At 42.9% G+C, this 25,664-nt stretch overlaps 1 protein-coding gene across 1 annotated transcript in view; it reads right to left on the bottom strand.

Annotated features, from left to right (window-relative positions):
• The window catches only part of LOC138246949 (uncharacterized), a 70,360-nt gene that overhangs the window by 613 nt on the left and 44,083 nt on the right, over positions 1–25,664 (bottom strand). Inside the window, exons 2-3 of the mRNA XM_069201696.1 lie at positions 4,134–4,492; positions 3,149–3,269 (exon numbers count right to left, since the gene is read on the bottom strand). Coding sequence (XP_069057797.1) covers positions 3,149–3,269; positions 4,134–4,492 — 480 coding nt within the window. The remainder of the gene's footprint in view (positions 1–3,148; positions 3,270–4,133; positions 4,493–25,664) is intronic.

Raw genomic sequence — 25,664 nt, 5'->3', positions numbered from 1 at the left:
GGCCAGCCTGACAGACACTCTTCATTTTCAGCTCAGACAGCCAGGAGTGAGCCATGCCCGATTTGCGCAGACTCCTGGCTGCCTGAGCTGAACTTTGCTGAGCTGAGGCGGTCACAGCTCCTATGGGCATGACCTCCTCGGCTCAGCAAAGGTGCCTCGAGGCCCTCCCCTGGGTGATGAGGAAAGCGCCACCCATTGACACTCGCCCTGGGCGCTTTAGGTTTAAGCCCTGAAGCGCCCAGGGCGAGTGTCAATCAGTGACACTTCGTCACAGAGTGGGGTGGGGTGGGGTCAGCAGTCTCACTGACCCCATCCCACTCTGTGACGAGGCTGGGACTGCTGCCTTCCCTCATTGGCTGACCTAAGGTCAGCCAATGAGGGAAGGCAGCAGTCCCAACCCTCCTGGGACCTGGAGGCTGAAGGTAAGTGTGTGTGTATGTGTGTGATGTTTTAAATTGAATTTTTGGTGCGCGCGTGCATGTTTGAGTGTTATGAGTGTTGTTAATGGATGTGCATGCGTGCGCGTGTGTGTGAAAGGATGAGTGTATGTGATCTTTTCAAATGAATGTTTGGTGCATGCATACATGTTTGAATGTTATGAGTGTTAATGGATGTGCGTGCGTGTGTGAAAGAATGAGTGTGTGATGTTTTAAAAGGAATGTTTGGTGCGTGCATGCATGTTTGAATGGTATGAGTGTTGTTAATGGATGTGCGTGCGTGCGTGTCTGTGTGTGAAAGAATGTGTGTGTGCTTCCCACCCGCCACCTCCCTCCTAAAGCTGCCGGCCGCCACTGCTTACTTGTTCTCACCATGTCTCTCTCCCAGTGAATAATATGTACATGCAAAGCTGCAGGTGCCCAAAGGTCTCCCCTGAAAAACACGGCTGCTGTATTTAAATGTCCAAGCACCGAATACTGAGGCAGCGTAATCCTAAAGCCATCTCAGGCCTCTTTTACCTGTTTACAACTACTCCCTGAATCTCTCTCCAGCAGCTTTATGCTTTCTCCATGTGTGAGGTTCTTTTTGTTTTTCTCTTCTTCCATCTTTCCCATATGTGTCTTTTGCTCTCAATAAATGCTTGAGGTGGGAAAATAAGTGCTTGCCCTCAAATATAAGTGACGGTGCCAAGCACCGCAAACCACCGGCTCAAATTAAACACTGCTCCCTCCCATACACAACACCAAAAAAAAAAAATTGGTGAAGGGAAATAAAGAGAAAGAAAAAAATCTGCATTAATTTATACCCCAGCTGAATGATTTCGGGAAGACAAGCTCTCAAGTCACTCACCCATGTGGCCACAGCTCTCCTGAGTTGTGGTGGGTTGAGATGTGAAAGCTGGCGGTGTCCACCAATCTCACTCCCCTCTTCTGGCTCCTCGCTTGGTTACCCCTTGTTATCTGGTTGCATCTCATCTGCTTCCATTCGGTCTTTCTACGTTTCATGGTCTGCTGTTATCCTGTTGCCGGTTCCTTCAGGATTCCTCTCTTTGCTCTCTCCTCCAACTTCGATATCTTACTGATATGCTTGACCCACCCCTTTCTTGTCCTTCGTTTACTGTATTGTCTGCAGTCCTGTCACCTGCTCATGGAAAACAGAGTCCTTCCTTATTTACAGTAGGTGGGTGAATGATGTCAGCTCAATCCCTTCTCTAACGCTATGCTTCCTCTCTTCTTTCAGGTGCTGTGGTGTGGCATCTGGATCTGTGAAGGAGCAGATTCACTCTTGCAGGTAAGTCCAGGGGAGAGTTTGGCCCCTTTTCACAGTCCCATAATACAGCAATTTTTTTATTTTTAAAGTTATTGGGATGACCTTTACACTCCCATTAGAGATACCCTGAATATTGTTCTACAGGCTTATTTCCAAATTTACTCACAGGTAATATGTCATCTATTTAAGGGTACCCTAACTTGATGGCACTCCAATGGCCCGACTCAGTTGCTCATATTCATTAGACTCTCTACAAAATATTTAATATGTTATTATTCAAAGCAATAATGAGAAAACATTCTAAGTAAGTAACATGATAGCAGACATTTGAAAACAAAACCATGCATGTTACACAGTAGCTCTAAATGTTCATACAAATGTTTATATATTTAACGTATAAGGCAAATTAAGTATTACATCAATGTTTTGATGTTACATGATCTCACAATGTGCAACTGATCGTAGCGTAGACAGCCCATTTAGCATATCTTTTGGACTTGGCCCTTTGTGGATGGTCTCTCCCAGAGTTTCTTGCCTTCTGTTGCTGATACTGTTTTTTGATTGGCATTAGGACTCTGTACACTTTATTACTACTAACCATTGCTACTGTGCTTCTGTTCTCTCTTTTAAAAATGGTAAAGTTGGCTTACACCTGCAGAGTCAAACACAGTAAAGCCATTTTTCACTGTTGTAAGATCTATCTCTCCCATTAACTAACAATGTGTTTCCTTCTTATATTTAATAAATGATAGTGCTTGATTCGGAGCCTGTAGATATAGGGTGTTTACAGTCAAATTAATTGAAATTTTAAATCCTCTTCAATTGTAAAGTCAGATTTTAAGTCACAATTTTAAAAACACCACAAAATAACCATCTGTGGCTTCTGACATGGCCTGAGTATCATAACTGTCAGTGGCTTTACTGTTGAGGTCTGTGTATTTCTCCCAGACAGTGACACAAAAGGATACTAGATCTGGGGAGGATGGGGCATCTTGCCAAGGTGGCTGGGGCAGAGATGTGCTTTGCCCCACTCAAACTTTAAAGGGCTTGTCCCCAGCATACACAAATACGATGACACTACTCTTTTGTCTCCCCATGTTTCTTGGAGGCACAACAGGTGAAGGAAAGCACTTTCCAGATCCAGGTGTGGCTGTAGTATAGGGAACCCTCCCCCACTTCAAAGACTGGTACCAGGTATAAATATTGGGCCCCAAAAGCCACTTTTCAGCACAACTCTGGAACTCTGGACACTACAGAAGACCGCCCTGCTGATTGAGGAATGATTGACTCTCTCAGAAGGAAGAATGGACTGGATCCTTTCATCCCAGACCAACCTGAGTAACTTGAAGGATCATTTGGCTGACCTCCTGTCTAAGTTACAGGATCACAAGAAGCTCCAGAGGCCTCCTTGGAATTGCACAGCTGACCTATTGCACTTCACCTGCCTGGGCCTGCAACCGGACCTTCCTGAGCTCTGCTGGCCTCTGCTGGAGTGCGTTCCTGATCCTCCAGAGGTGTCTTCCAAGTCCCTGGACTCTTGGCTGGCATCAGCTGAGCTCCACCTGTGAAGAAACGTGAAATCCCGAAGTTTTAGTTTGTTCGCGAGCGGGCCCGTTTGCTTAAGGACTCTGCTGCCTGTGATAAGGAACAAGCTCTGGTAGTAAGTTAAACTCTTTGCGCTACAGCGACGGCAAGAGACATCCAGCCTTCCCTTCGCGCTACAGTGAAGACCATCCACAGTGCTGTTCTTGCTCCTCTCGGCCTACTGTACTGCAAACAGAACTCTTCGCATCAGACTTTGAGAAGGTAACTGTAGCAGTGGGTGTGGCGATAATAAGGACTAGGAGGCTTGAGTGTGTGAGAAGTAAGGAATTTTATTTAAAGTTCTTTGACGTTGTGGAAAAGTCTTTAATATTCTAGGGCTGTCGGGCTCTCCCTGATAGAATGTCTCTTCTCTCCTTTCTAGGTCTCCTCTTGACTGGCGCAGATATTTCCCGTGGACTCCCAGGCGCACCGGAAAATAAGAGGAATGGAGATATGGGTAAGTCGGGGTGGTATATATGTACTGTTAGGACTAATAGTACAAGAAGGTAAGGAGAGAGAGAGAGAGAGAGAGAGAGAGAGAGAGAGAGTGAGAGCTCCGTCCCTTGTGAAAGGTGTATACTGTGCAAATCCGAGGTCAGGAAAACAGTCACCTCTTAGTGTCTTCCCAGTGATAGGTTATAGTCGCTTGGTGCCTTTAGTTCTTTCTTTGTGATGCCCTTAACTTCCACATTTCTATTCTTTCCCTTCTTTTCACCCTCTTAACTTCCCTTTCCTTCCCTTCTCCCTCCAAAGTCCCCCTCCCCTCTCCCTGGATCACCTCTCTCCTCTCCTGACCCCCCTCTCCCCTTTAGCCCGAGGTTGTCCTTCAGAAAGGACCGTACCTGGTGCAGCCACGTGGCGGATTTCTCGTCCTTCGGGTCTTCCCTGGGTCTCCAACCGGCCTTGGTCGCTGGTTTCCTGGATTTCTTCGTTCTTCGGTCTTTTCCCTGGGTCCCCGGGTCCTGCGTCTCTCCTCTCTGCTCCTCCGTCGGCGTCTTCGCTTCTCTTCGCGTCCCCTGCGGGAAGTCCGTCTTCCCCTTCTATTTCTTCGGGAACCCGGATATCCGGGTTCCCAGTGCTGGTGTCGGCGTCTCCGTTGTCATGACGCCCGGGTGGAACGGCGTTCTCGAGGGAGAATCGGGACGCCGTTCCCGATTCAGCGCCGCCAGTACCCGCTATATCCGATAGCCGGCTACAGTAACTTTTTCAGCGGTTCTAACCTGGTGCCTGTATCCAGCTAGCACTCCATCATGGTCAGCCTGAACTTGTCAAATGACCGTGAGTGGCGCTCTGTGTTTTTAGGCGCTATTTTTATCTCAAACTTTAAAACTGAATTTCTCTGAGTCTACTAAGTGGATTTTTGTCTTTGAGGTATCATTTTATTTATTACAATTTACTCTATTTGTTGTAAGTTGGTTTGGGTTTTTCCTAAGTTGTGTTTTCACTTTATTACTGTTTGTGTACTTCATAAATACTTCACATTTTACCTTTAAGTTAAGCCTGATTACTTAATGCCAAGCTACCAGTGGATAAAGCACGGGTTAATTTAGTGACAATTTTTGGTTCACCCAGGCAGGAACTGTGGTCATTGCCTGAGTGGTGCCCCCACCCCCTCAACCAATAACCCCATTTTCTACAATATAAATGTAATAATGTGTACAAAAACCTCCTCATCCTGGTTATGGCTCACCGGATCCTTCGTTTTAAATGTAATATTTTTATTAGACTCCCATGCTTCATCACTGATGACTGCACTCCATTTTTTACTATTCTGCTGCAAGCTGATCCCACTCCCTTCTGAGATTCACCGCTGGTCCTCTACCTCTGTCCTCCATCATTCATACAGTAGTCTCTTGTGAAGGTTAGTTCAGACAATGTCCTAGCTAGTGGTTACAGACCATTCAGACCTTTTTTTATCCAGGTCAAGCACCCTTTACCTAGAGCAGCAAGTCTTCTTTAACTTGTGTGTGTTGCCTGGTCCCTAGGTGATGTGGCTGTGGAAAGTCAGTGAACCGCATCCTGACAATGACCGCTTCCCCAGCCCCATCCTGTGCTGTGCTAGCTGATACAAGCATAGTTTTTTTTCCATACTATACTGTAAATATTGCCTAAATTGCATCTGTGTCCCCAAATGCACATTTAATTGATGTGAACTGTATTTATTTGATTACATAGAACCAAGTTGTAAATTGCTTGCTCTCTTCTGAGTGTATGTTTTGCGCCCTCTTTCAATCAAGCTCGGCTCCATCACTTCTAGGCTGTGTTTATCCTTCCCCTTCCAACCTTCTTCCAATTATCCTCAAGTTCCTGTTTTGAAAGGGCTGCACATTGCTCTTTGCATTCTCAGTGCGTTTACTGTTTGGAATAGCATTTTGCAACTGTATTTTGTGTATGTTTTTTTGATTGTTGGCATAGTATAAATCTTCATGTTCATTAAAGTACTTATCCTTTATTTAAAGTAAAAGCTGTGACCAAACAAGGATTTATTGATTATTACTGTGTGCACGACTAAGTTTTGAGTTTCCAACCCATATTATCTGCCTGTTGGTGTCTTGTGCAAACCTGCAGTTGCTACCTTGAGAGTCAAGTGCACATAGAGCGTGCTTGGTTTTTAATTTGTGGCAACAATAGAATGGGGACCCCTGAACTCGAGTGGTAAACAACCACAATTTAAATGATTGAGATTTAGTGACCCTCCCACGAAGTTGCATCTCCAGTAAAAAGGGGGATGAAAAAACACAAAATTACCAACACAGTTGCTGGCCTGGAGAGAGCCTGCACCGGCTCCCAGTCTGCCTGGTATTGCCCGGCTGGGCACTCCCAGACGATCCTTATTGGCTGCAGGGCAGGCTGGGAGCCTGTGCCTGCAGCGATGAGGCAGAGGAGCGGAGTGTTTTTTTTATTTTGTTTATTTATTATTTATTTCAATCTCTGTGCGCCGGCCCCCCCTTTTGCTTGCCGCAAGCCGGGACTGTGTAGTTTTATTTTCACAAGCAGAAGTATGATCTTAAACATCAAAGCATGCATACTATTCTTCTTTGTAGCGCTATGGCTTGCTAAAGGTGTCATGTATGGCAGGTTCAACAGGCCGATGTGACATTGCAATTCAGAATCAGCTGCTTATGTAAAGCTGTGACATCAGCCCCGAGCTTACACTCTCCGTTGAAGGACGGACACACTGGAACTGTCCATCGAATTAAAGTTCCATTATAACCACCCCGTATATGCACTCTGTCGCAGAGCCCTCTAAAGCGGCCTAAAGGAAGCATCCTGGCACTACAGAAAACACCCAAACAAGAAGATTCTGAGACTATGCAAAACTGTACAGTGTTTGATTTTTGAGAGTCAAAAGTTCTCGGTTTATCCTATGCCATCCATGAGCATCTTATCTAGTCCTGGTTTTTATTTTCCTTTTTGGCACTTGTAGTTCTACATTTACAATGAGCTAAACAAAACTACAAGTACCACAATGCAAAGTAAATCTCAAAGACAGAACACTTGACCTTATGGGGTACGACTGCAGAGTTTTGGTTTCAAAGCAGGAACAAGCACAACAAATAAAGGTGTGTTTCCCTAAAAACACACCAGGAGGGGTGTTGAAGCAACACTTGCCAAGCAGGAAGAGGACTGCTCTAGGTGCTGTTGCCTTATGGTTAGCACTCCTAGATGTATATAGGCTGCTTAGGGAAAGTGTGAGGGCAATAATTGTAAAGGCATACTGGTTATCACCTCTCCATAGCTGTCAACTGGACATAAGTGACTTCTGTCATAAATGACACACTCAGCCTGAAGGCATCACTATATTTCAGCCTGAAATAGAGTGGTACCTATAGTGACTTACTAAAGTCCTGAAAATAAGTTTCGCCGCTTTACTAAAATTTGGCCATTATAAGCAGCGAGTTTAAAAACGGAAGCATGCAAAGCGCACAGTTCCCTAGTGGACTTATGTTATATGTTAGACTTTGAGTCCCCTCAGTATTTTTGACTGCCACAGATAGCATGTTGCAGCCTTTAGAGCCACGCTTAATTAGTAAAAACAAAAGTACAAAATCCAGAATGCAAAATACTGTTGTCTACACAACAAATGTTGTTGGCTCAAAAACTTGCGCAATACACTGATGCACTTGCAGTTAGGTCTTTCCAAAGTGTTAACTGCTTATCTTTTTACTGAAGAACTTCCAGCAAAGTTGCTTGGTCTTATTTACAGTAGGAATTCATGTACGATCTCAGAGGAAAAGATTCCCTGGACGTTCAGGGACATAGGTTGCACGCTGTTTATATCACCATCATATCCTGATCTGCACCCACAAACCCCACTATCAACCATTATCCCTCTTCTCCAACTTGACTCTCGTCTTGCAATAAATTATGTATTAGTCCAAAGAACTCAAAGCAAAAGGTTGGGAACCACTGCACTAACAAATCTGAAGTTGTTCCCTGTTCCAGAACCCAAAGAAAGACATGGGACTCAGTATACCTCTAGGCTCTTGATATCTTCACTGGGACAGTCACTGAGTTAATTGCTCTCATATGTCTCTGGAGAGCAGCTTTCAAAGTTGAGAGGTTGCTGCAAAGTTTGAAAGAAACAACACTGTTTTGGGAATGTGTTAACAAGGCCCTCGATGTATATGTTGTACACCTCAGTTAATGAATATTCCTTTCACATGGTACTGGAGATCAGATTCACATACATAACAGGCCACACAAAGAGGTGCATGCCTTGTCACAGTGTTCAAGTCACTGCTATAGTGATAATGGCCAACTACTGTGGGCAGGTCATGGCTATAGTGCCAGAGTATAACTTACTGTGTGTAAGTCCCCTCTATGCATTTACTGATCCTGTCACGTGTGCTGGACTGCTGGCTACCACAGTGCAGGTACAATGCTGAAGTGTTGCGTGGTCACTTCCTCAGTGCACAGGTCCTAACAAAATGTGTATGTCACTGTAGCAATACAGTTCCAGATAAACGCTGCAGGTTACTGTAAGCATGCAGCTATTTTCTCACGAGTGTTCTTGTCACTCTAAGCACAACGCATCCAAGGTTGGATGTTTCAAGTACCGCGGAGGATCCATTGAGGGCCCACAGTTGTGATAAAAGAATACTCCACTGCTTTTAAACCCCCAGCAATTCTCGAAGTGTGTCATCAGTAATAGTTTGAAGACAATCCAGTTTAAAATAAGCGGATAATCCACCCACTGCTGAGCATTTTGGAAGAACCCGCGGTGTCTCTTGGATATAAAACAAAAAACCACATCAAAGACCTCATACAGTCCTTATTACCGCGATGTCTTTCAGCCCATTTTAAATTACATTAAGCATTAGGTCAGCAGCTAGTACGGGTTACCTTTTGTGCCGTATCCCTGCTGCCCATGTTCAATCCAATATGGATACTAGGCCAGCATTCCCATTTGTAGGATTCATACAGTCAGGCCCTCGAGTAGCATTATACATGAACATAAACACTTATGGCCATCACTTTTTGCAACGCTCCGGTGGCATCATATCTACAAGGCGGCGCTAAGCCACTTTTCCTGGCTTAACGTGGCCTTGTGTATATGGGCCACCCAACACAGTTTTCTGCAGCTAAGGGGCGTGCAATGGGTGTTTCTGTGGGTGTACCCACGCAACACCCGTTGCTTTTTGACACTGCCTCATATTTACGAGAAATTGTAAACCTGAGGCAGCACCAAAAACCTAACGACATCCCCAGGGGAGGCATTAGAGTGGTGCAACGAGAAGAAATACTTTTATTTCTCCGTGTTTTTTGCTCTTTCTTTGTGTGCTGCATCCTTACACCATGACGTAAGGGTGGCTGCGTTGGCACTAAGAAGCTAATTTAGCGCAGGCACAGGACGAATCAGGATGCACGGTGTCCTTTTAAATACAGCGCACCCTGCTGTTTGGCAATGACACAACTTGGCACAGCAAGATTGCTTGCACACCGCCGCCATTGTCTTGTAGATGACCTCCTTAGGGCCTCATTTACGAGGCTGTATTGGCACACTGCGCCACCGGCACCGGAGCATAATTTTTTTATGCTCCTGCACCATCCCACTCATTAAAGGCCACGCAAAGCCACCCTGCATGGCTTTGCATGGCCTTTTAAATATGGGCCCCTTTCACGCATAATACTGAGTGAAAGGGGTGTTCCATCGGTGTTGCAGTGGGTGTTCCCACATAATACCCATGGAACGTGAAGGATTCTGACACATTACCAGATTTACAAGTCTGGGAATGCGTCAGATTCCTACGCCACCTCAGAGGTGGAATAGAAGTGACGCAACAGGGAGGAATATCTTTATTTTTCCCTGTTTTTTTCCTCTTGATACGTGTGTTTCATTCTGCAACACACATAGAAAGAGGGAAACTCCTCTCTTGATTGACTTTGTGCAGGAAGGTATCCCCACAATGCAGGCATCCTTGCACCATGGTGCAAGGGTGCCTACGTTGGCGCTAGGCAGCAATTTGTGCACCAGCGCAGGGTAAGAGGACAGAAATGAGCTGTATCTTGTAGATACAGCACGTTTCTGCTCTTTCCCGGTGGTGCAGGACAGTACAGCAAGACACTTGCTGCACTGCCCTACGCCACAGGACTTGTAAATAAGCTCCTTAGTTTGATACTAACCATTTCATGCTTGCCCTTTAGGTGGAATGTTCTGCCACCTGTGTTCGGTAGATTGACTATGATTCACTTCCGCAGATTTTTCCCTTTCATTAGTAATATTAAAAGTGAGTAAATAGATTTATGAATGTATTAGCTGAACATGCATGTGCAAATGTGACAAAATCCCTTTGTATTCACTTCCTGACAAGCATTGGTAAAGCCAGTAAGTTTTGGGTTGTCGGCCTGCCTTTGGCCAATTCTTGTTTTGTCATGGTTTTTGCAAAATATTATGGTTTAGGAAGCTGCCAGGTGTTTGACAATCCAAAAAAACAAGGCAAAAATGTTTTTGGATCTAAAGAAAACGCATATTGCCATAGCACACCTTGGCACTGAAGGGAACTACTTTGTTTGGTGACAGGCTCATGGAAAGGGCATCATGCCATAACTCATAGTAAAGTCAGCCAGTGGCTGAAGTGGGCTGATGCATGCATGCTTGAGTGGGTTGGAGAAAAATGTGAATGACACTACCACAGACAAATGGATGAAGTGTGGCTGAAAAAAATATGTCATACACATAAATTTGTGGAATTAAAAGGTCTTGGTAAATAAACTGGAAAGTAGGAAAGAAAGAATGAAAGAAAGTAGCCGGGAAGTAAAAGAGAAAGAAAAAAGGAAAAAGAAAGGAATAAAGAAAGAAAAAGAAAGGAAGCAGGGAAAGAAAGAAAAGGAAATCAAAGAAAGAAAGCAGGAAAAAAAGAAAGAAAGAGAGAAAAAAGAAAGGAAGAAAGAAAGAAAAACAAAAACATTTTTTAAAAAAGTGTTGCAAGTGCTGCAAATTAAACACAAAAAGGCTGATTTTCTTCCTGGGCAAAGCTTTTTAAAGAACCATTGGTGAAAATGAGTCCAGAATAAACGTGTGCTGAAGAACTGTCAGCTTATGAATTCGCAAGTATAATACTGAAGCGTTAATTTTGTGTACTGCATGCATGGTGAAAAGAGGATAACTTAATACAGTACAATTTCAAATGGATGCAATCTGTTATGCTGTGAAATACTAGCAGTCAGACAAAGGACACTTCAAAAGGAATTTACCATAGCATTATCAGGCAACAGGAATTGATAAACTTTGGAATGCGGCCTGTACATACATCTGGTAGAAATGTCCTGCTTTCACCTCAGACTGTAAAAACAAAGGCATCACTGAAGTAATTATAAAGTAAAAACAAAAAAGCACTGGCACTCAAGGGAGCTACCTTATGTGTGGATGTGCTCATTCTCAAAGAGCAAAATTCAATCACTCAAAGTGGAGTGATTGCGGTGACTGAAGTATGCTGACCCATTGCCCCATTCTGTTTGCTGTAGTGGGTGGAAGCAAAATGTAAAAGACACATCAACAGACCGTTGGATAAAAATTAGGTGGCTAAAATCCACTTTAAGTAAGTATATTATACCTATAATATTAGTAAAATCAAAAGGTCTTGGATAAAACCACACATAAAAATAGAAACCTTTGCTTTCCCCTATTTTCCCCCATTTCAGCTACTGGTAGTGCAATGATTGTGCGAAAAGCCATTGCATGCACATGTTTGTAAATATCCACTAAGTTACAGCAATGTTAGTGCTCCCTACCCTTGCAGTGAAAAGTCTCATGGCACCCCTATGGGAGCATCCTCTTTTTAGACAGTAGCTTTAAATTTACCATAGATTTTCCACAGTTTATATTGTCATTTGTTCACCACAACTCAGCAGATTTAGAATTGCTGCTTTTCATGCACATACAAATGTGCACATTTGCACATATGTAAAACTTGTTTGCCCACATCCTTTTATGTCTGAGAGTTATACTGTTACAAACTCATTACTTTTGTGTAATTAGGTGTTGACATGGAAGGGCCAAATTGCATAGCAGAGGCCTGGAATACTGCCCTAAACTTCTTCTATAATCTGAAAGGATATTTATTTTGAAAAGGACTATAGGATGAACAAACAGTCAAACAGCACTGGCAGGAAACACTGGCACATGTCCCATGGCACAGACTAGTCTATGAATAATAAAGTAGGATAAAAAAAGGAGTGGGAGAAAAAGAAGTGGATCTTACACAACCATGCCAAGGTTTTGATTACTTTTAGGGTTTTACTACTGTGCTTATCACCAAGAGCATGAAACCCAAGAGAGAGAGAACATCTGTACACACCTAACCACCGATTAAGATATAGATTTTTTTGCTCAGCAGACTAAATAGATTTCTTAGGTCCTGATTCTAAGTTGGTTGGAAGAGGATGAGGTATTTAATGTGCCCGTGAATAAAGAAATAACTACCTCTTATTCGGGTTTTTCCAGAATGAGGAATTCAAAATGTGTCAGAAATTAGTACATGTATTCACCCGATAAATTTCGGCAGATTTTACATGTCAACAGAGATACATTGCCGGAATCCAGTATTTACCATACATTTGGTTATTACACACCAGGAATCAGGGTCTTAAAGTGACAGAATTAATCCGCTTCTAGAGTGCTTTGGAACATAAAATGTGATAAAGGTAAGCTAAATGGAACACTCTGATGTGCAAAGGAAGTAAAGTATGTGGCCGGGGTACAAAAACGCCTGCTAATGTTTCTTAGACACCCATGCCAAAATTAATTTAAAAAGTACATCAATCTGCACTCATGTATCTATTTTCAATGTTTATGAATGTTTAGAAAACGAGAACATTAAAAACTATCGAGTGTTTATCCTCTTCACAGAAATCTCTGTTCAGTTAGAAACTGAGTTCTGAGTCTGCCCCACACAACCCCTGCACAAGGTGATCTGTCAGCTGCCCAGAGGAGCTGAAATGTGTCAGAGTAAGAGTGTGAAAATCTTGTAGTTATCCCTAGTAACAAGTTGACTAGTTACTTCCTGTAATGAGGTAAATGCCAGCAAAAATGCCATTCGATTTGTGCAAACAATAACTCATAGTAGCTCATGGATTAACTGTCTACTTCACAAGGGTTGAGACCTTCATAAGCGCCATCTTTCTAAAGGACACGCAATAAATGGTTAGACTCAAATTAAGTTTTCATGTTCATGTGGAATACTTCATGAGCGCTTGATTGTACAAAACATACAAATGGGAATGCTGGCCCAGCATCCAAGTTGGATTGGTCATGGGTGGCAGGGATATAGCCCAAAAGGTAACCCAGACCGGCTGTTGACCAGTTAATACTTCATTTGTCAATTTTAATGTGATTCCCTGTAAATTGTAGAGGATGTTACAAAGAGTACACCAGAGATAATACCAGACACCTTCCCCAGACCACAAAAAAGGACAAAAAAAACAAGAAAAAAAGATATACATTAACGTTATTGAAAATAAAGACCTCCTACAATTCCTTAAATGCTATTCTTGTATAGCACCACATGGTTAATATTCCATCTTCTTGCATCATCTACTTTCACAGCTTTGGGGAATAACTTCAAACTTTGCGTGAATCACAAAATTTAGAAACCTCTGTAAAGCAAAAGGAGCCTTAATCATAACTATGTCTCCAACCTTAAAGTCAAGTAACTGATTTGTGAACATAATAATTATTCTTTTGATCAATCACAAGCTTTTCTTCCTTGTTCTTCCCATTTCAACTTTACCAGTAAACACTGCTCTTCTTCCTCCGACATCCATCCTATCCAAGCTTCAATATTTCCTTTCGTACCCTAAAATAATTTAAAAGGGAGTGCTCCAGTTATATTGTGAGGGGTAAAACGTTAATCATACAAGAACATAATCAAACCATCCTTCCGATTCCTTCCCACACGCCTCTCCAATGATATACACTTTTGATCTATCTGTTGACTCTCTCCACAGTGCCATTTCCTTCTGGATGGTACAAAGCATTTCCTATGCCTACTCTCTCTCAACCTTATAAATTATTCCCTCTTTTAGAGACAAGTTGAGACCCATTGTCTTTCAAAGTACAGTTTTAAAGTCTTTCTCTATAGAAAACCTTGCTTAAGAAATCTGTGACCATTTTTGTCTCAATGCTGCCTATAATGGTAATTTCTACCCAATAAGAGACCTGATTAACCAAAACCAAAAGGAAAGTACTCAACTTTTCAACCTGCAAATGGATCGCATTATTCAAAGTAACATCCCCCAAATACTTTTTTGGCACAGTTCTGCATTCTGTGGGTGGATTTCTTGTAGATTGTATCACTATTCATGCAGTCACTAAAATACTTCATTAATCTCTCAGTTTAAATATCTAAGACTGGTCAACAGTGACCTAATCTAATTCTTCCTTTATTTTCACTCATCAATTGATGACCCTCATGACCCATTGCCATAATTTTTTCTCTTAGTGACTAACTAACTAACCTTGTCCCTCTCAATACCACACTCCCAACTAGTGACAGCTCAGCTCTTAGCATTGAATGGGCTACCAACATATGCGATCTCCTCTTATGCATCCATCTTTAATGTGTGGCCACACGTAATGTGACTCTGCTGCACATAAAGACCTAGAAATATAAGATATATTCATTCACCTTTCTGCAACAAAACTGCACCCAACTCCAAAGTGCTCAAGTTCATCACTATCCAGCACTCAGGATTAAACACTGTAGATCATCTATGTTCACAAAGGTAATTTTATACACCCTAAAATTATCTCTTGCACTCTTCTGACCAAACGTATGCCATTCTTTTCTTGAGTTGTACTCTCATATTAACCGTCTTGGAGGGTAGATTGGTTTTGTACTTTGCATGAAATTGTAGCATACCAAGAAAATACATCAACTCTCCTTATGTTTTTTGATGGACTCTGCAGATTGACAGTAACTGACACCCGATCCCTCTTTGGACTAGGTCCATTTTTCATAATGCATGGCAATTTCTCACTTAGCAAATTTACATTTGCTCGACTTCAGAGTCAAACCTTTCTCATAAAGTTTCTGTAGAACCTGTCTAGTTCTCAAGTCATGTATCTCTAAGGTCTCCCCAAAAATTAGGATGTGATTCTGAAAAACCTTTATTCTTTACATATTCCCAAATAAGTCTTACATATTCCTTTCAAGTATAGCTGCACTTGATACCAGCCAAAAATGCATCATCATAATAAACTGAAAAGTGCCAAACAGAATTATGAAAGTTATAACATCTTTTGACTCTTGATGCAATCTAATTTATTAGTATGCTTCAGTGAGATCAAAAGAAGAGAAAAATGTCTCCTCATGCAGCATTGTGAGCATGTTTGTTATTTTCAGAAGCTGAAAATGGTCAGTCACTGCATTCTAACTGAAAGCCCTAAGATGCACACACAAGTGAATTTCACCAGACTGTTATAGTACCACCACTACATGGGCAACACACGCTAAACACTTAACACTTTCAGTCCTGTTTGATACATCCTTTCCAATTCACGTTTTGCTGCTTCTGTCATTGAAATCAGAATGCCTCTGACATTCTTGAGGCACCCCAATATGTCAGAAAAGAAATCAGGTAAATCCAACACAAGCTTTTTATCCACATTGACTTCAACAAAATTTAAATTCACCACAGTCTTCTTGACTGGAGAATTTGCTTTGGGATTCAACAAACTGCCAAGATCCCTTTGATAAGGCAAACTTATTACACTGTCTCTCTACGGAGAACATTACATTCACTAATGGCTTTATGACACTGAAACTCAATCTCTGACTGGAAATTTCCCCTCAACTCAATATTTTTTCCACTATACCCCCCAAATACAACATAATTGCCCTTCAATTGGATTTTACCCTGAAAAGTTGTATCGAAGATATCATAAGATATCAGGGTCAACCATACCTCAGAATCAAAAAAGACAACACTGCCAAATGCCCCCTCTTGTTGCATATCTTGCACACAAGATTAAGAGCATGACTCTTTTTTTCATAAGCATCTATGTGCCCAACAATACTACATCTATAGCAAGCACCTTTGAACATAGGTGTTGTTGATTGATGACTTATTTCCTTTAAATCACCATCTTTCATATTAATGTTAGTAATAGGTGGCTTACATTTTTGTTAAGTTCGTCAACACATGCCACTAAGTATTCATTTTTTTTGGCAAAAGTAATGACTTCAGTCAATGTGGGGTCATCTTTCAACCATACGTCTTGCCTGACGTTGTCAAGCTGCCATTTAAGTATAAGTTGGTCCTTAATGCATTTTTCAAGTAGAAGCTCACATTTACAAGATGATGACAACCTCCTCTTCAAAGCTGTAATACAGCCCTCTACACTTTCTCCATATCTTTGATCTCACATTCCAAAACGTTATCACTCTAATAGACTGCTAAGTTTGGGTTAAGAAGCTTTTATACATACTTTCAATTCATTCAAATCGTCCACTTCCTCATCCTCCAAACCTTGTAAGTTTTCAAACACTTCCTATCCCTCAACTCCCAGTCACTGCATGTGTTTTCCTCTCAGTTGACAGTTTGGTACCCTACGCCTTTGCATAATGGCTGAAAGATATTTTCCTTTCCCCCATTTAATAGGTGGTTATTCCAGTGAAGTAAGAAACTACGGTGGCCCTATTACAATCAGCATGGTTCCTGTAAAGAGGACAATCAAGCTGAGCACACTGTTCCTAAAAAGAACCGAAAGAAAACACCTGGGCACTTCTAAATTTAGAAGCTAGAACCCTCACACATCCACTGGATGTCATGCTTCATCATCGGGTCTGCTCCTCGTCGGGCTGGCTCTGCAATGCCCGACGGGCCCATACGAGGGGGCTCTGTGCCAAAGATCTTTTAAGTGCGTACCACAAGGATAAGTAGGAACAAAATCAGACCAACTCGGAAGAGTAGAGAGCTAGAACTTTAAAATTGGCTTGGGAACCACCCAGCAACAAAGTTATTGTGAATGATGGGTCTCGGACAAGATTAAAAACACGGGGAGTGTAAGGAAAATAATGTTCCTATACTCTAACCATAGTAGGGCACAAAGAACATTGGCTCTCACTCTAGCTATAAGGTCGACATGTTTCACGCCTCAGCTGTCCCTGAGGATCAATTGGCGTTTCATTAGGACCACAGGAACCTTAGCTACTCACAAAAAAACACAAAAACACACATTGGGCAAAAGTGAAACAAAAAAACTTACATGAACAGCTACGCAAAAAAGAAAAAAGCCACAATCGGCATAAACCTGTAACAAGAAAACAGACCACAACAAACAACGTGAACGAATTGTATGAAAAACCACAAATGTGATAAAAAGTGGTAGCATGCTAACATGCTGTAAAGAGGATACTATAGTTAGCTAGAACAATCACATATGCATAAAGAAGAGAAATGAGGGGATGTTTGCAGGATTTGTGGGAGTGCCAGAGTGAAAGTGAGTGCTGTGAGCTATATTGTGGCACAAGAAGGATAAGACATTAGGTTATTAAACTGACCAGATAACTCTTTGGCATGAGCACCTTTTACATGGCTCTTTGAGTAACAGACACATAATTGAATATTAACAAAGCTCACTCAAATTTGTATCTCCTTGAGATTGTATTGTATTGCAATCTTTCTATAGTGCTTACTATCCCTATGTAGGGGGCTGAAACACTTGCCTACATGGGTAGCCTAGTAGACTGTGCATGGTGTGTTGTTGGAACAGTGTTGCTTTTGTTTTCAATCGTATGTGGTAAAATGTTAGCAAATTGACCCTCTATGAAGGGTCACCCCAAATGTTTTTCCTTTCTCTTTTTCTGACCTCGTTTTTGTTAGCTTTGGGACGCTGTTCACTTAACCAATGCTAACCTGTGCTAAAGTGCTTGTGCTCACTCCTTAAAATGTGGTAACATTGACTTGTCCACTATTGGCATATTTAATTTACTTATAAGTCCCTATTAAAGTGCACAATATGTGCCCAGGGCCTGTAAATTGTAAAGGCCTGTAAAGTCCCTGCAGCACTGATTGTGCTACCCACTAAGTAGCCCTTTAAACATGTCTCAGGCCTGCCACTGCATGGCCTGTGTGTGCCTGTGTGTGCAGGTTGACTGCCATGTTGATCTGGCATTTAAAACCTCTTGCCAAGCCCTAAACTCACCTTTTATTACAAACATGTCACCCGAAGGTAGTCCCTAGCTAGTCAACAAGGCAGGGCGCTATGTAACTAAAAGGTAGGAGATGTACTTTTAAGTTTTGCATGTTGTAGTAGTGAAAAACACCCAAATTCGTTTTTACTACTGCGAGGCATACTCTTCACAGAAGATAACATTGGGAATTCCTTATTACTCTTTTAAGCTGTAATTTCTGATTGAGAAGGAGTAACTATGTCATGATTCATATTATTGAAATAGTAATGATAAACCCTCTTTACTGGTAAACTTGTGTTTAACATTAATATTTTAGAAATGCCACTTTTAGAAAGTGGACACTTCACTGCTTTTACAGCTCCATGTGCCTGCTGTCTGTCTTCAATACGCGTCTGGAGTAGGTGACAGTTACACTTTGTGCATTTCCTCTAGACAGCCACAAACACAGGAAGGTTAGGGATGCTTAGCACTCATCTGCATTCTGATGGCTATTCCTGGGCAGAAAAGGGTGGGGGCTGACACGTACACCTGACTAGGCAGTGCCTGTCCCCACACAAAGAGCTGATTACCCCCTACTGATAGTCTGGAGCCAGGGATGGGAACAAAGGGCCCCGGTGCACTCCAAAGACCCTTCTTCAAAGTCACCCTCACATCAAAGGCACAATCGGGTGTAAGTACTGGAGGGCCTCTGACCCCACCAAATCAGACACTTTGGGACCTACAACTGGACTCTGTCAGAAGAAGTCCTGTGCTGCATTAAGGACTTTTACTTTGCTGGACTGCTGACCTGGAAGGACTGCTTTTCTGCTGTTCTGCCCTGTTGCATGCTGCTCTCTGACCCTGGGAGAGTTGGACCCTGCCTTGCAAATGAAGTGATCTCCAGGGGTTGTTGGCTTGCCTCCTGGTGCTTGAGACTCAGGGATATCAAAGTCTCTACCCCTGCTCTTGTGACTAGTTCACTGGAAGTGGACCCAGATACTTGCAACACAGAAATAAAACACATTTCTAGTCTGCTTGGAGCAGAACCGGGACATCGACCCTCTTGCAGTAGTAGAACCAATGCATTGCTCTCAGAACGAACACATCACCTTGTGCATCCTCATCGCATCAGCTTGGAGAGACTGATGCATCCACTCGACTGTGCGGAGAAACCCAGTGCATCGCACCTCAGAACCAACCATCTTGTCTTGGCGCTTTGTCCTTGGAACTGACGCATCACCATCACTGCATGAAGACAATCGGTTTATTACCTTGACTGTGGGCACAGTATCGACACATCGCTAAACGCATCTTTTATCTGCAACCTGCATCTCGCTGTTGTGACCAGGATCAAGGTGCTGTGTTCAGTGGGGCTGTGTGGCTCCTGTATCCAGTCCACGCTCCATCACAGTATACCTAAACTCTTGACTTTGCCATGGTCCGGCACGACCAGAATAACCCGTATTGGTACTTATTGCCTCTAGGTGCTACAAAACTTTTTATTCTTTAAAAATTAATATCTTGACTTATACTTATTTGATTTTTGTCATGATTTATTTATAAAATGATTGTCAATTTTCTAAGTCGGTGTATAGTCTTTTTTGGTGTTTTCATTGTGTTACTGTGTGTTGTGTTGCATAAATACTTTACACATTGCCTCTTTAGATACTTGCTTTGTGCCAAGCTACCAGAGGGTGAGCACAAGTCATATCTTAGTGTGTGTCTGAGTTACCCTGACTAGGTTTGTGATTCCTGCTAGTACAAGGTGCATGCTATGAAGAGAAACCCAGTTTCTAACAGAAGTGTTTTCATACTGTGTGTAATAACCACAAGGTGTGGTTATTATGTTATGGGGCACGGAGCTTAGCAGTGTGATGGATGAAGACGTGTGAGAGAGTGGTTTTCCGTAAGTTGGCAGCTCTGCAGCCCCCTTTGGTATTTCCTATGATCACTTCTCTTATGATCACTTGGCTGGTTACTGCCTTGGTATGTTTATTCTGAGAGGTTTTTGTTTAAATTTTATGGTCCTGAGCAGGCATAGGTTGGATAGAGAAATGATGGGGAGATATGCTGTCAAGGACTTTGGTGCTACCACACTGTTTATAATTGTCATTGTGGGATGTCAAGTAGTATTATAGTATTTAATGAGTTGGACTCCAGTAGTAGGTTAAATTAGATGCTTCTGTTGGTCAGCGGTATGTGGAAGATTTATTCAAGTAATTCATACCTATACAGTTAGTGATGGATGGATTATTGCTGTGGACTGGTACTGTACTGGGTGATGGACAAGAATTAAAGAGAAAGATATGATCTAAACGTACAGCTCCTCAGTCCAGGAAGACAGTTGAATCTTCTAGAATACACAAAATATATATGCTTTACATAAAAATACAGTGAGGCATTCTGTAGAGGCTTTAGAAATGTAGTAACCTTTGACAAAGAACTCAAAGCACAGGTTATGGAAAAACTAAAAAGCTGGTGTATGAAATACGCAACTCTGGTTTTCTGAAAAGTTATAAGATATGCTATTTCTGTATAAAAATGATGTAAAAAGGGTTCCAAAGAAAATAAAAGGTAATTATCAAAGAGTAGAGAAGCTGAGGCTTTAAGACACTAGGGACCAGATGTGTGACCACATTTTTTGCGAGTCGCACAACCAAATGCACTACAGTGTCAATGACACTGTTTGGGATTTCCAAACGGGTCGCAAATGACCTCCCTCACTAGTATTCATGAGGTAGGTCGCAATTTGCGAACTCATTGAGAATGGCTGCACTCACAGGGATGGTGGCTGCTGAGGACAGCAGACCACCATGTCTGTGACTGCTTTTAAATAAAGCAGTTTTTTTCTGGCCGTGGAATAGAAGGTGGGAATGCCTGTGCTAAGCTAATACCTGCTCTTCCTGAGCTAGACTGCAATTTCCCTTGAGCCATGGGTTCAGGCTGCTCCCTATAGGAGGCTACCTGTGAAGGTCTAACTGGATGCACTCCTGGGGTATCTGACAGCTGAGATCCTTAAGCCGTCTGGCAATGCAACAAGAAGAAGACCAGCATCTTCCCCAGGCACCTGCAGCTCACCATGCACAGTAACGAGAAACTCAGCAAACTGCTGGGCAGAGTCACTGTAACTCAAGGAGGTGTTCGCCCCAACAACCAGGCACCGCTGCTGCCAATGAAAACTGAGAGCCACAAGGCAGGGAGCAAAGTTAACAGTAAAGCCCAACAACCAGTGTTACAAGTATATGCCTATACCGATGCAACGAAAATTAACTGTTGCATGGGCTTCCATCCTGGAATTCCGTTCTGCATAGTACACTATGTAGATCAGCATTTGTAGATGCCCGCCACATTTAGGATCAAAGTGTATCCTTGTTTTACCATTCCAAGATGGCCCCATTTTGATTCTAAAAGTGGTGGCCATCTTGGAAGAGTAATCCACTGACACAGCATGCAGATTACTGTCCAAAGATGATCATGTGATTTACAAGACGTTGGCACACTTGCTGCAGCACACAGCATATCTATTGAGCAGCCCAGCAACACTAGCTGGGGAGGTGCTGAGCATGTCGAAAAAGAAGTTAGTGACCCAGTAATACTGGCTATGGTGCTGACGGGTACTTTAATAAAAAATTCAGTGGCACTATGGAAGGAAAGCTGCTGTGGGCACTGTCAAAGCAAATGGATTGAATAGGGGAGCTTGTGGGCACTTGTAAAAATAAAGAGTGCACTACCAGTCCTGCAGTAATGTACACTAATTTTTTTTTAAATTAACAAATGTTATTGGTATTTTGACAGGAAGGCAAAATCATAGCGGTACATACATTATGAAGGACATTACATCCTGCATTTTTATAGTCAAGTAACATAACGAAAGAAAAAGAGAACTGGCACAGTCAACCATCTTCCCACCCATCCAGCAACACTACTGCAACATATTTACAGACAACCGTCATAGCCATCTATATATGATATCCCAACATTCATGTAGGTCTACAGTTCCTCACCTCGGCATCTAACAGTAGGGTGGTGGGGCAAATCGGCTGCAGCACCAGACCCCGATAATCGGCCCAACACTGCCATATTTTTGGGTGTTTGTCTGCCATACTTCTGCAGTTGGAGAGGATGTGTCCTTCCACAGCCTGGCAATTTACCTCTTGGCTAACATAAGGCCTAAATATAATAGGTGGTGTTTATATTTGTTTCCCCCCACCCCTTCCGTGCTGTGGAGGAGGATGACTTTAGGTTATTGCGGAATGTGCCAGTCAAGTATTGTGCCAAGGCTGGATGTCACCATCCTCCAATAGTGGTTTAGGGCAGTGCAACTCCAAACTGTGTGGAAGAATGTACCTTCTTCCACCCTGCACCACAGGCGTTGCCTTATGTAGTGTACCTTATGTAGGTTTTTGAACTGTATGAGTCGGAGGGGGCCAGTCAACTTCATCAGATATGCCTGCCTCCCAGGCAGTACGTAGGGTATGAATGTTGGTTGGGATGGGTGTAATCAAGGATCTATAAATGTTGGTGATCTTGTGTGTGCATACGTCACCTGTAAGAAGCCATGCCTCCAATGGACTGAACTCAGGCAGGTCTATTATGTTCTGGCATGACAGAGTTTTAAGTTCGATAAAATTGGGCACAGTGCAACTGAAACTCATATTGAAGCTCTTGGAAGGATTTCAGGACCGTCCCTTGAACCACGTCGCCCAGAGTGGATATACCAATATTGTTCCAGCCCCGGAAGTCCTCCTGGAGGGCCACTTGTTGGAGGGTGGAGCACTGCCCAGGGGTGTCACGTGAGTCACGCTTCCCCACCACCCAATCTGACAGAGAGAGTGCCTCCAAACATCAATGACTTGGGTAGTAGGAGGTAAAGGTTTGATGCTTTTATTACTATAGAGGTAATCTAGTATGGAGGTCTCACCATGGCCCACCACTCCAATGCATATGCAGGGTTCGAGCAAGAGCAATGCCACCAGTCATTGATCACTTGTAGTTGGGAGGCTGTGTAGTATGAGTGTGTATCAGGAGCAGCTATACCCCGCAATATGTGGATTGAAAACAACTGCAGGGTGCCACCTGCACCTCACCTCCCCCCCAAAGAAATGTATTTAGGATGGCGTTAAGTTGTTGGCACCACGAATGGCGATCTTGTAAGGGTAAGTTTTTAGTTGATGCAATAGGTGAGGCAGGGAAACCATTTTTAATATGGACGACCTACCAAAGAGTGACAGAAGTAAGAGGGACCACCCATTTATTTCTTCTTTCATCCGTGCGAGAATCAGAGCAAGGTTATGTGCCCATATGTGTATTGGTTCTGGGGAAATATACACCCTAAGGCAGCAGAACCTATTGGTGGCTATAGTAAAGTCTAATGCCCATTGCAGAGCCTCAACCCCTGCCCTGGACAAGAAATACAATTGGTTTAGCCGGGTTGAGGTATAGACCAGAGGTCTCGCCGAAGACCTGCATGATTTGCAGAATTCAGGGTCCCGAAGATGCAGGTTCCATGAGTTTAAAAGGACATCTTTGATGTAAACTGCTATCCTGTCGGACAGGACGTGGACCACTCAAAGCCTCTTACCTGGGCGTCCACCTTAACTCATGTCGCTAAAGGCTCTATAGCCAGGGCGAACAATAGTGGTCAATGGGCATCCCTGGTGTGTTCCTCTACCTATGGGAAATGGATCTGATTGTACACCGGCAACGTCATCGTCAACGTTGCTGTTAAGCCTGTGTAGAGGAGGGTGTATATATTAAAAAGGTACTGCCCAGGTTGAGACATTCAAGGAGCATGAAGAAGTATTCCCAGTTAACTGAGTAGAAGGCTTTATCTATGTCGGCCAGTAGCAACATTGTCTGTCGTCTCAGGCGATCCGTCAAGACTAAGGCATTGTATACATGCCGGATACTGTGGTGGGTGATGTACACTAATTTTAAGGTACACGTCCACGAGATGAGGACAAATGCTATCATTTACAGGGCCTGGAGCCAATTGTTGGCTGAAAAGCAGTGACATAACCAATGGCTGAAGTGGGCTGCCCACTGCTCCATGCTGTATAGTGTTTTTTGGGCAGAAGCAAAACGTGAGTGACACTTCAACAGAAAAATGACTGGATGGGCTGACCCAAAGCACCTCTGTGTATGTAAATGTATGTATTATTTAGATTATTATTTTTAATTACAAGAGCCTGGCAGCAGCTAAAGCTGGGCGGCCAGAACAACAATAATAGCTTTGTTCCAAGGCTTCCAGTTATCAAATAATACCAGCGGCAAAAGCATGTGGTAAAATGTTACTGAGATGTATTATGTATGGGCTTTAATAGCGAAACAAAAGAACATATGAAAGGGACAAAGATACTTTTGGAAAAATCATCAGTCACTAGAATTACATTTCAATTTGAGCACCATGCAACACATTCAAGGTTGCAAAATTCCAATCTGCGCACCGCAGAACATGTTCCACAGAGTGCAAATTGGAATTGCACGATTTGTAAACAAAATTCCTGTCAGGTTTTACCCATTGAAAATTTGCGGGCAAATAGAAAATGTAGGCAGTTTTCACACAGCTGAATAGCCTCTGGTGGCTTGGTGCATTCATCCCCGCTTCTTAAAAGGAGTGGGTACATCCATGTACTATGGAGTCTCCATCAGGGCAACTTATCTTTATTTCATCCTACACCTGCCCTCTGTCCGCAGATTTCATCACACCACACCCTAACTCACTCCGTTCTTGTCACAAACTCTGGCTCTCTGGTTTTAATGTCCATCAGTCACCTGACAGCGTTGTATTTTATCGTATTTTTATAGTTTTGTAATAGTTGTATAGCCATTACAAGTCAAATGTGAGGCGCTGAAACGCTGGTGTTAACTCCTCTGCTATGGAAATTAAGTACATCATAGATTTTACCAGTATGTAAGAAACATAGGGCCAGATCTACAAGGCCCCCGCGCCACCAGAAGGTCACTTTTTGTGACGCTCTGGTGGCGGTGTGCAGTGCACCATATGTACAAGGTGGCGTTACGCCATTTTTTGTGGCTTGACACCACATTATAAATACGGCCTCTTCACATGCAGCAGTTTGCATGGAAGGGGTGTGCAATGGGTGTTGCTGTGGGCTTTCCATAGCAACACCCATTGCATTTTGATGCTGTCCCATATTTAAGAGATTTCGTAAATCTGAGGCAATGCCAAAATCAAACACCACCCCAGGGGTGCCGTTAGCATGGTGCCACGAGGAGAAATGCTTTCATTTCTCCCCGTTTTTTGCTCTTTCTATGTGTGCTGCATCTGCTGCACCCATAGAAAGAGCAAATTGCCATAGAAGATTGTTTTTGTGCAAGAAGGTGTCCCAATCTCCCCCTGAACGCAGCCATCCTGTGTTGGCACTCTGCAACAACTTTATAGCAGGCGCAAAGGGAAACACCATATTTACAAAGTGGCGCAATGCATGCAGTGTCCACTTTGTAACCCTTTGCGCTACATTATGCCTGCACTAGGCATAATGTATGCAAAGGAAGTCTTCCCCCATTAGGGGGGGCTTAAAAAATGGCGCAAAGAAATGTAAGAGATTTCTTTGCATCATTTTGTTGGCACTTTTAATGCCTGCTCAGGCGTTAAAAGGGGGCACACCATTGTTAACAATGGGCCTCAATGGGCTTTGCAGATTAGCGTCAAAATTTGATGCTAATCCTGCAAAGCGTCGAACTAGCGTCAAAAATTCTGATGCTAGTTCCCCAACTACCACCATGGTGTAC

Source organism: Pleurodeles waltl, chromosome 7 (assembly GCF_031143425.1).
Source record: "Pleurodeles waltl isolate 20211129_DDA chromosome 7, aPleWal1.hap1.20221129, whole genome shotgun sequence".
NCBI lineage: Eukaryota > Metazoa > Chordata > Amphibia > Caudata > Salamandridae > Pleurodeles > Pleurodeles waltl.
Note: the sequence above shows the minus strand (reverse complement) of the source record. Positions and strands in the feature narration are given on the sequence as shown.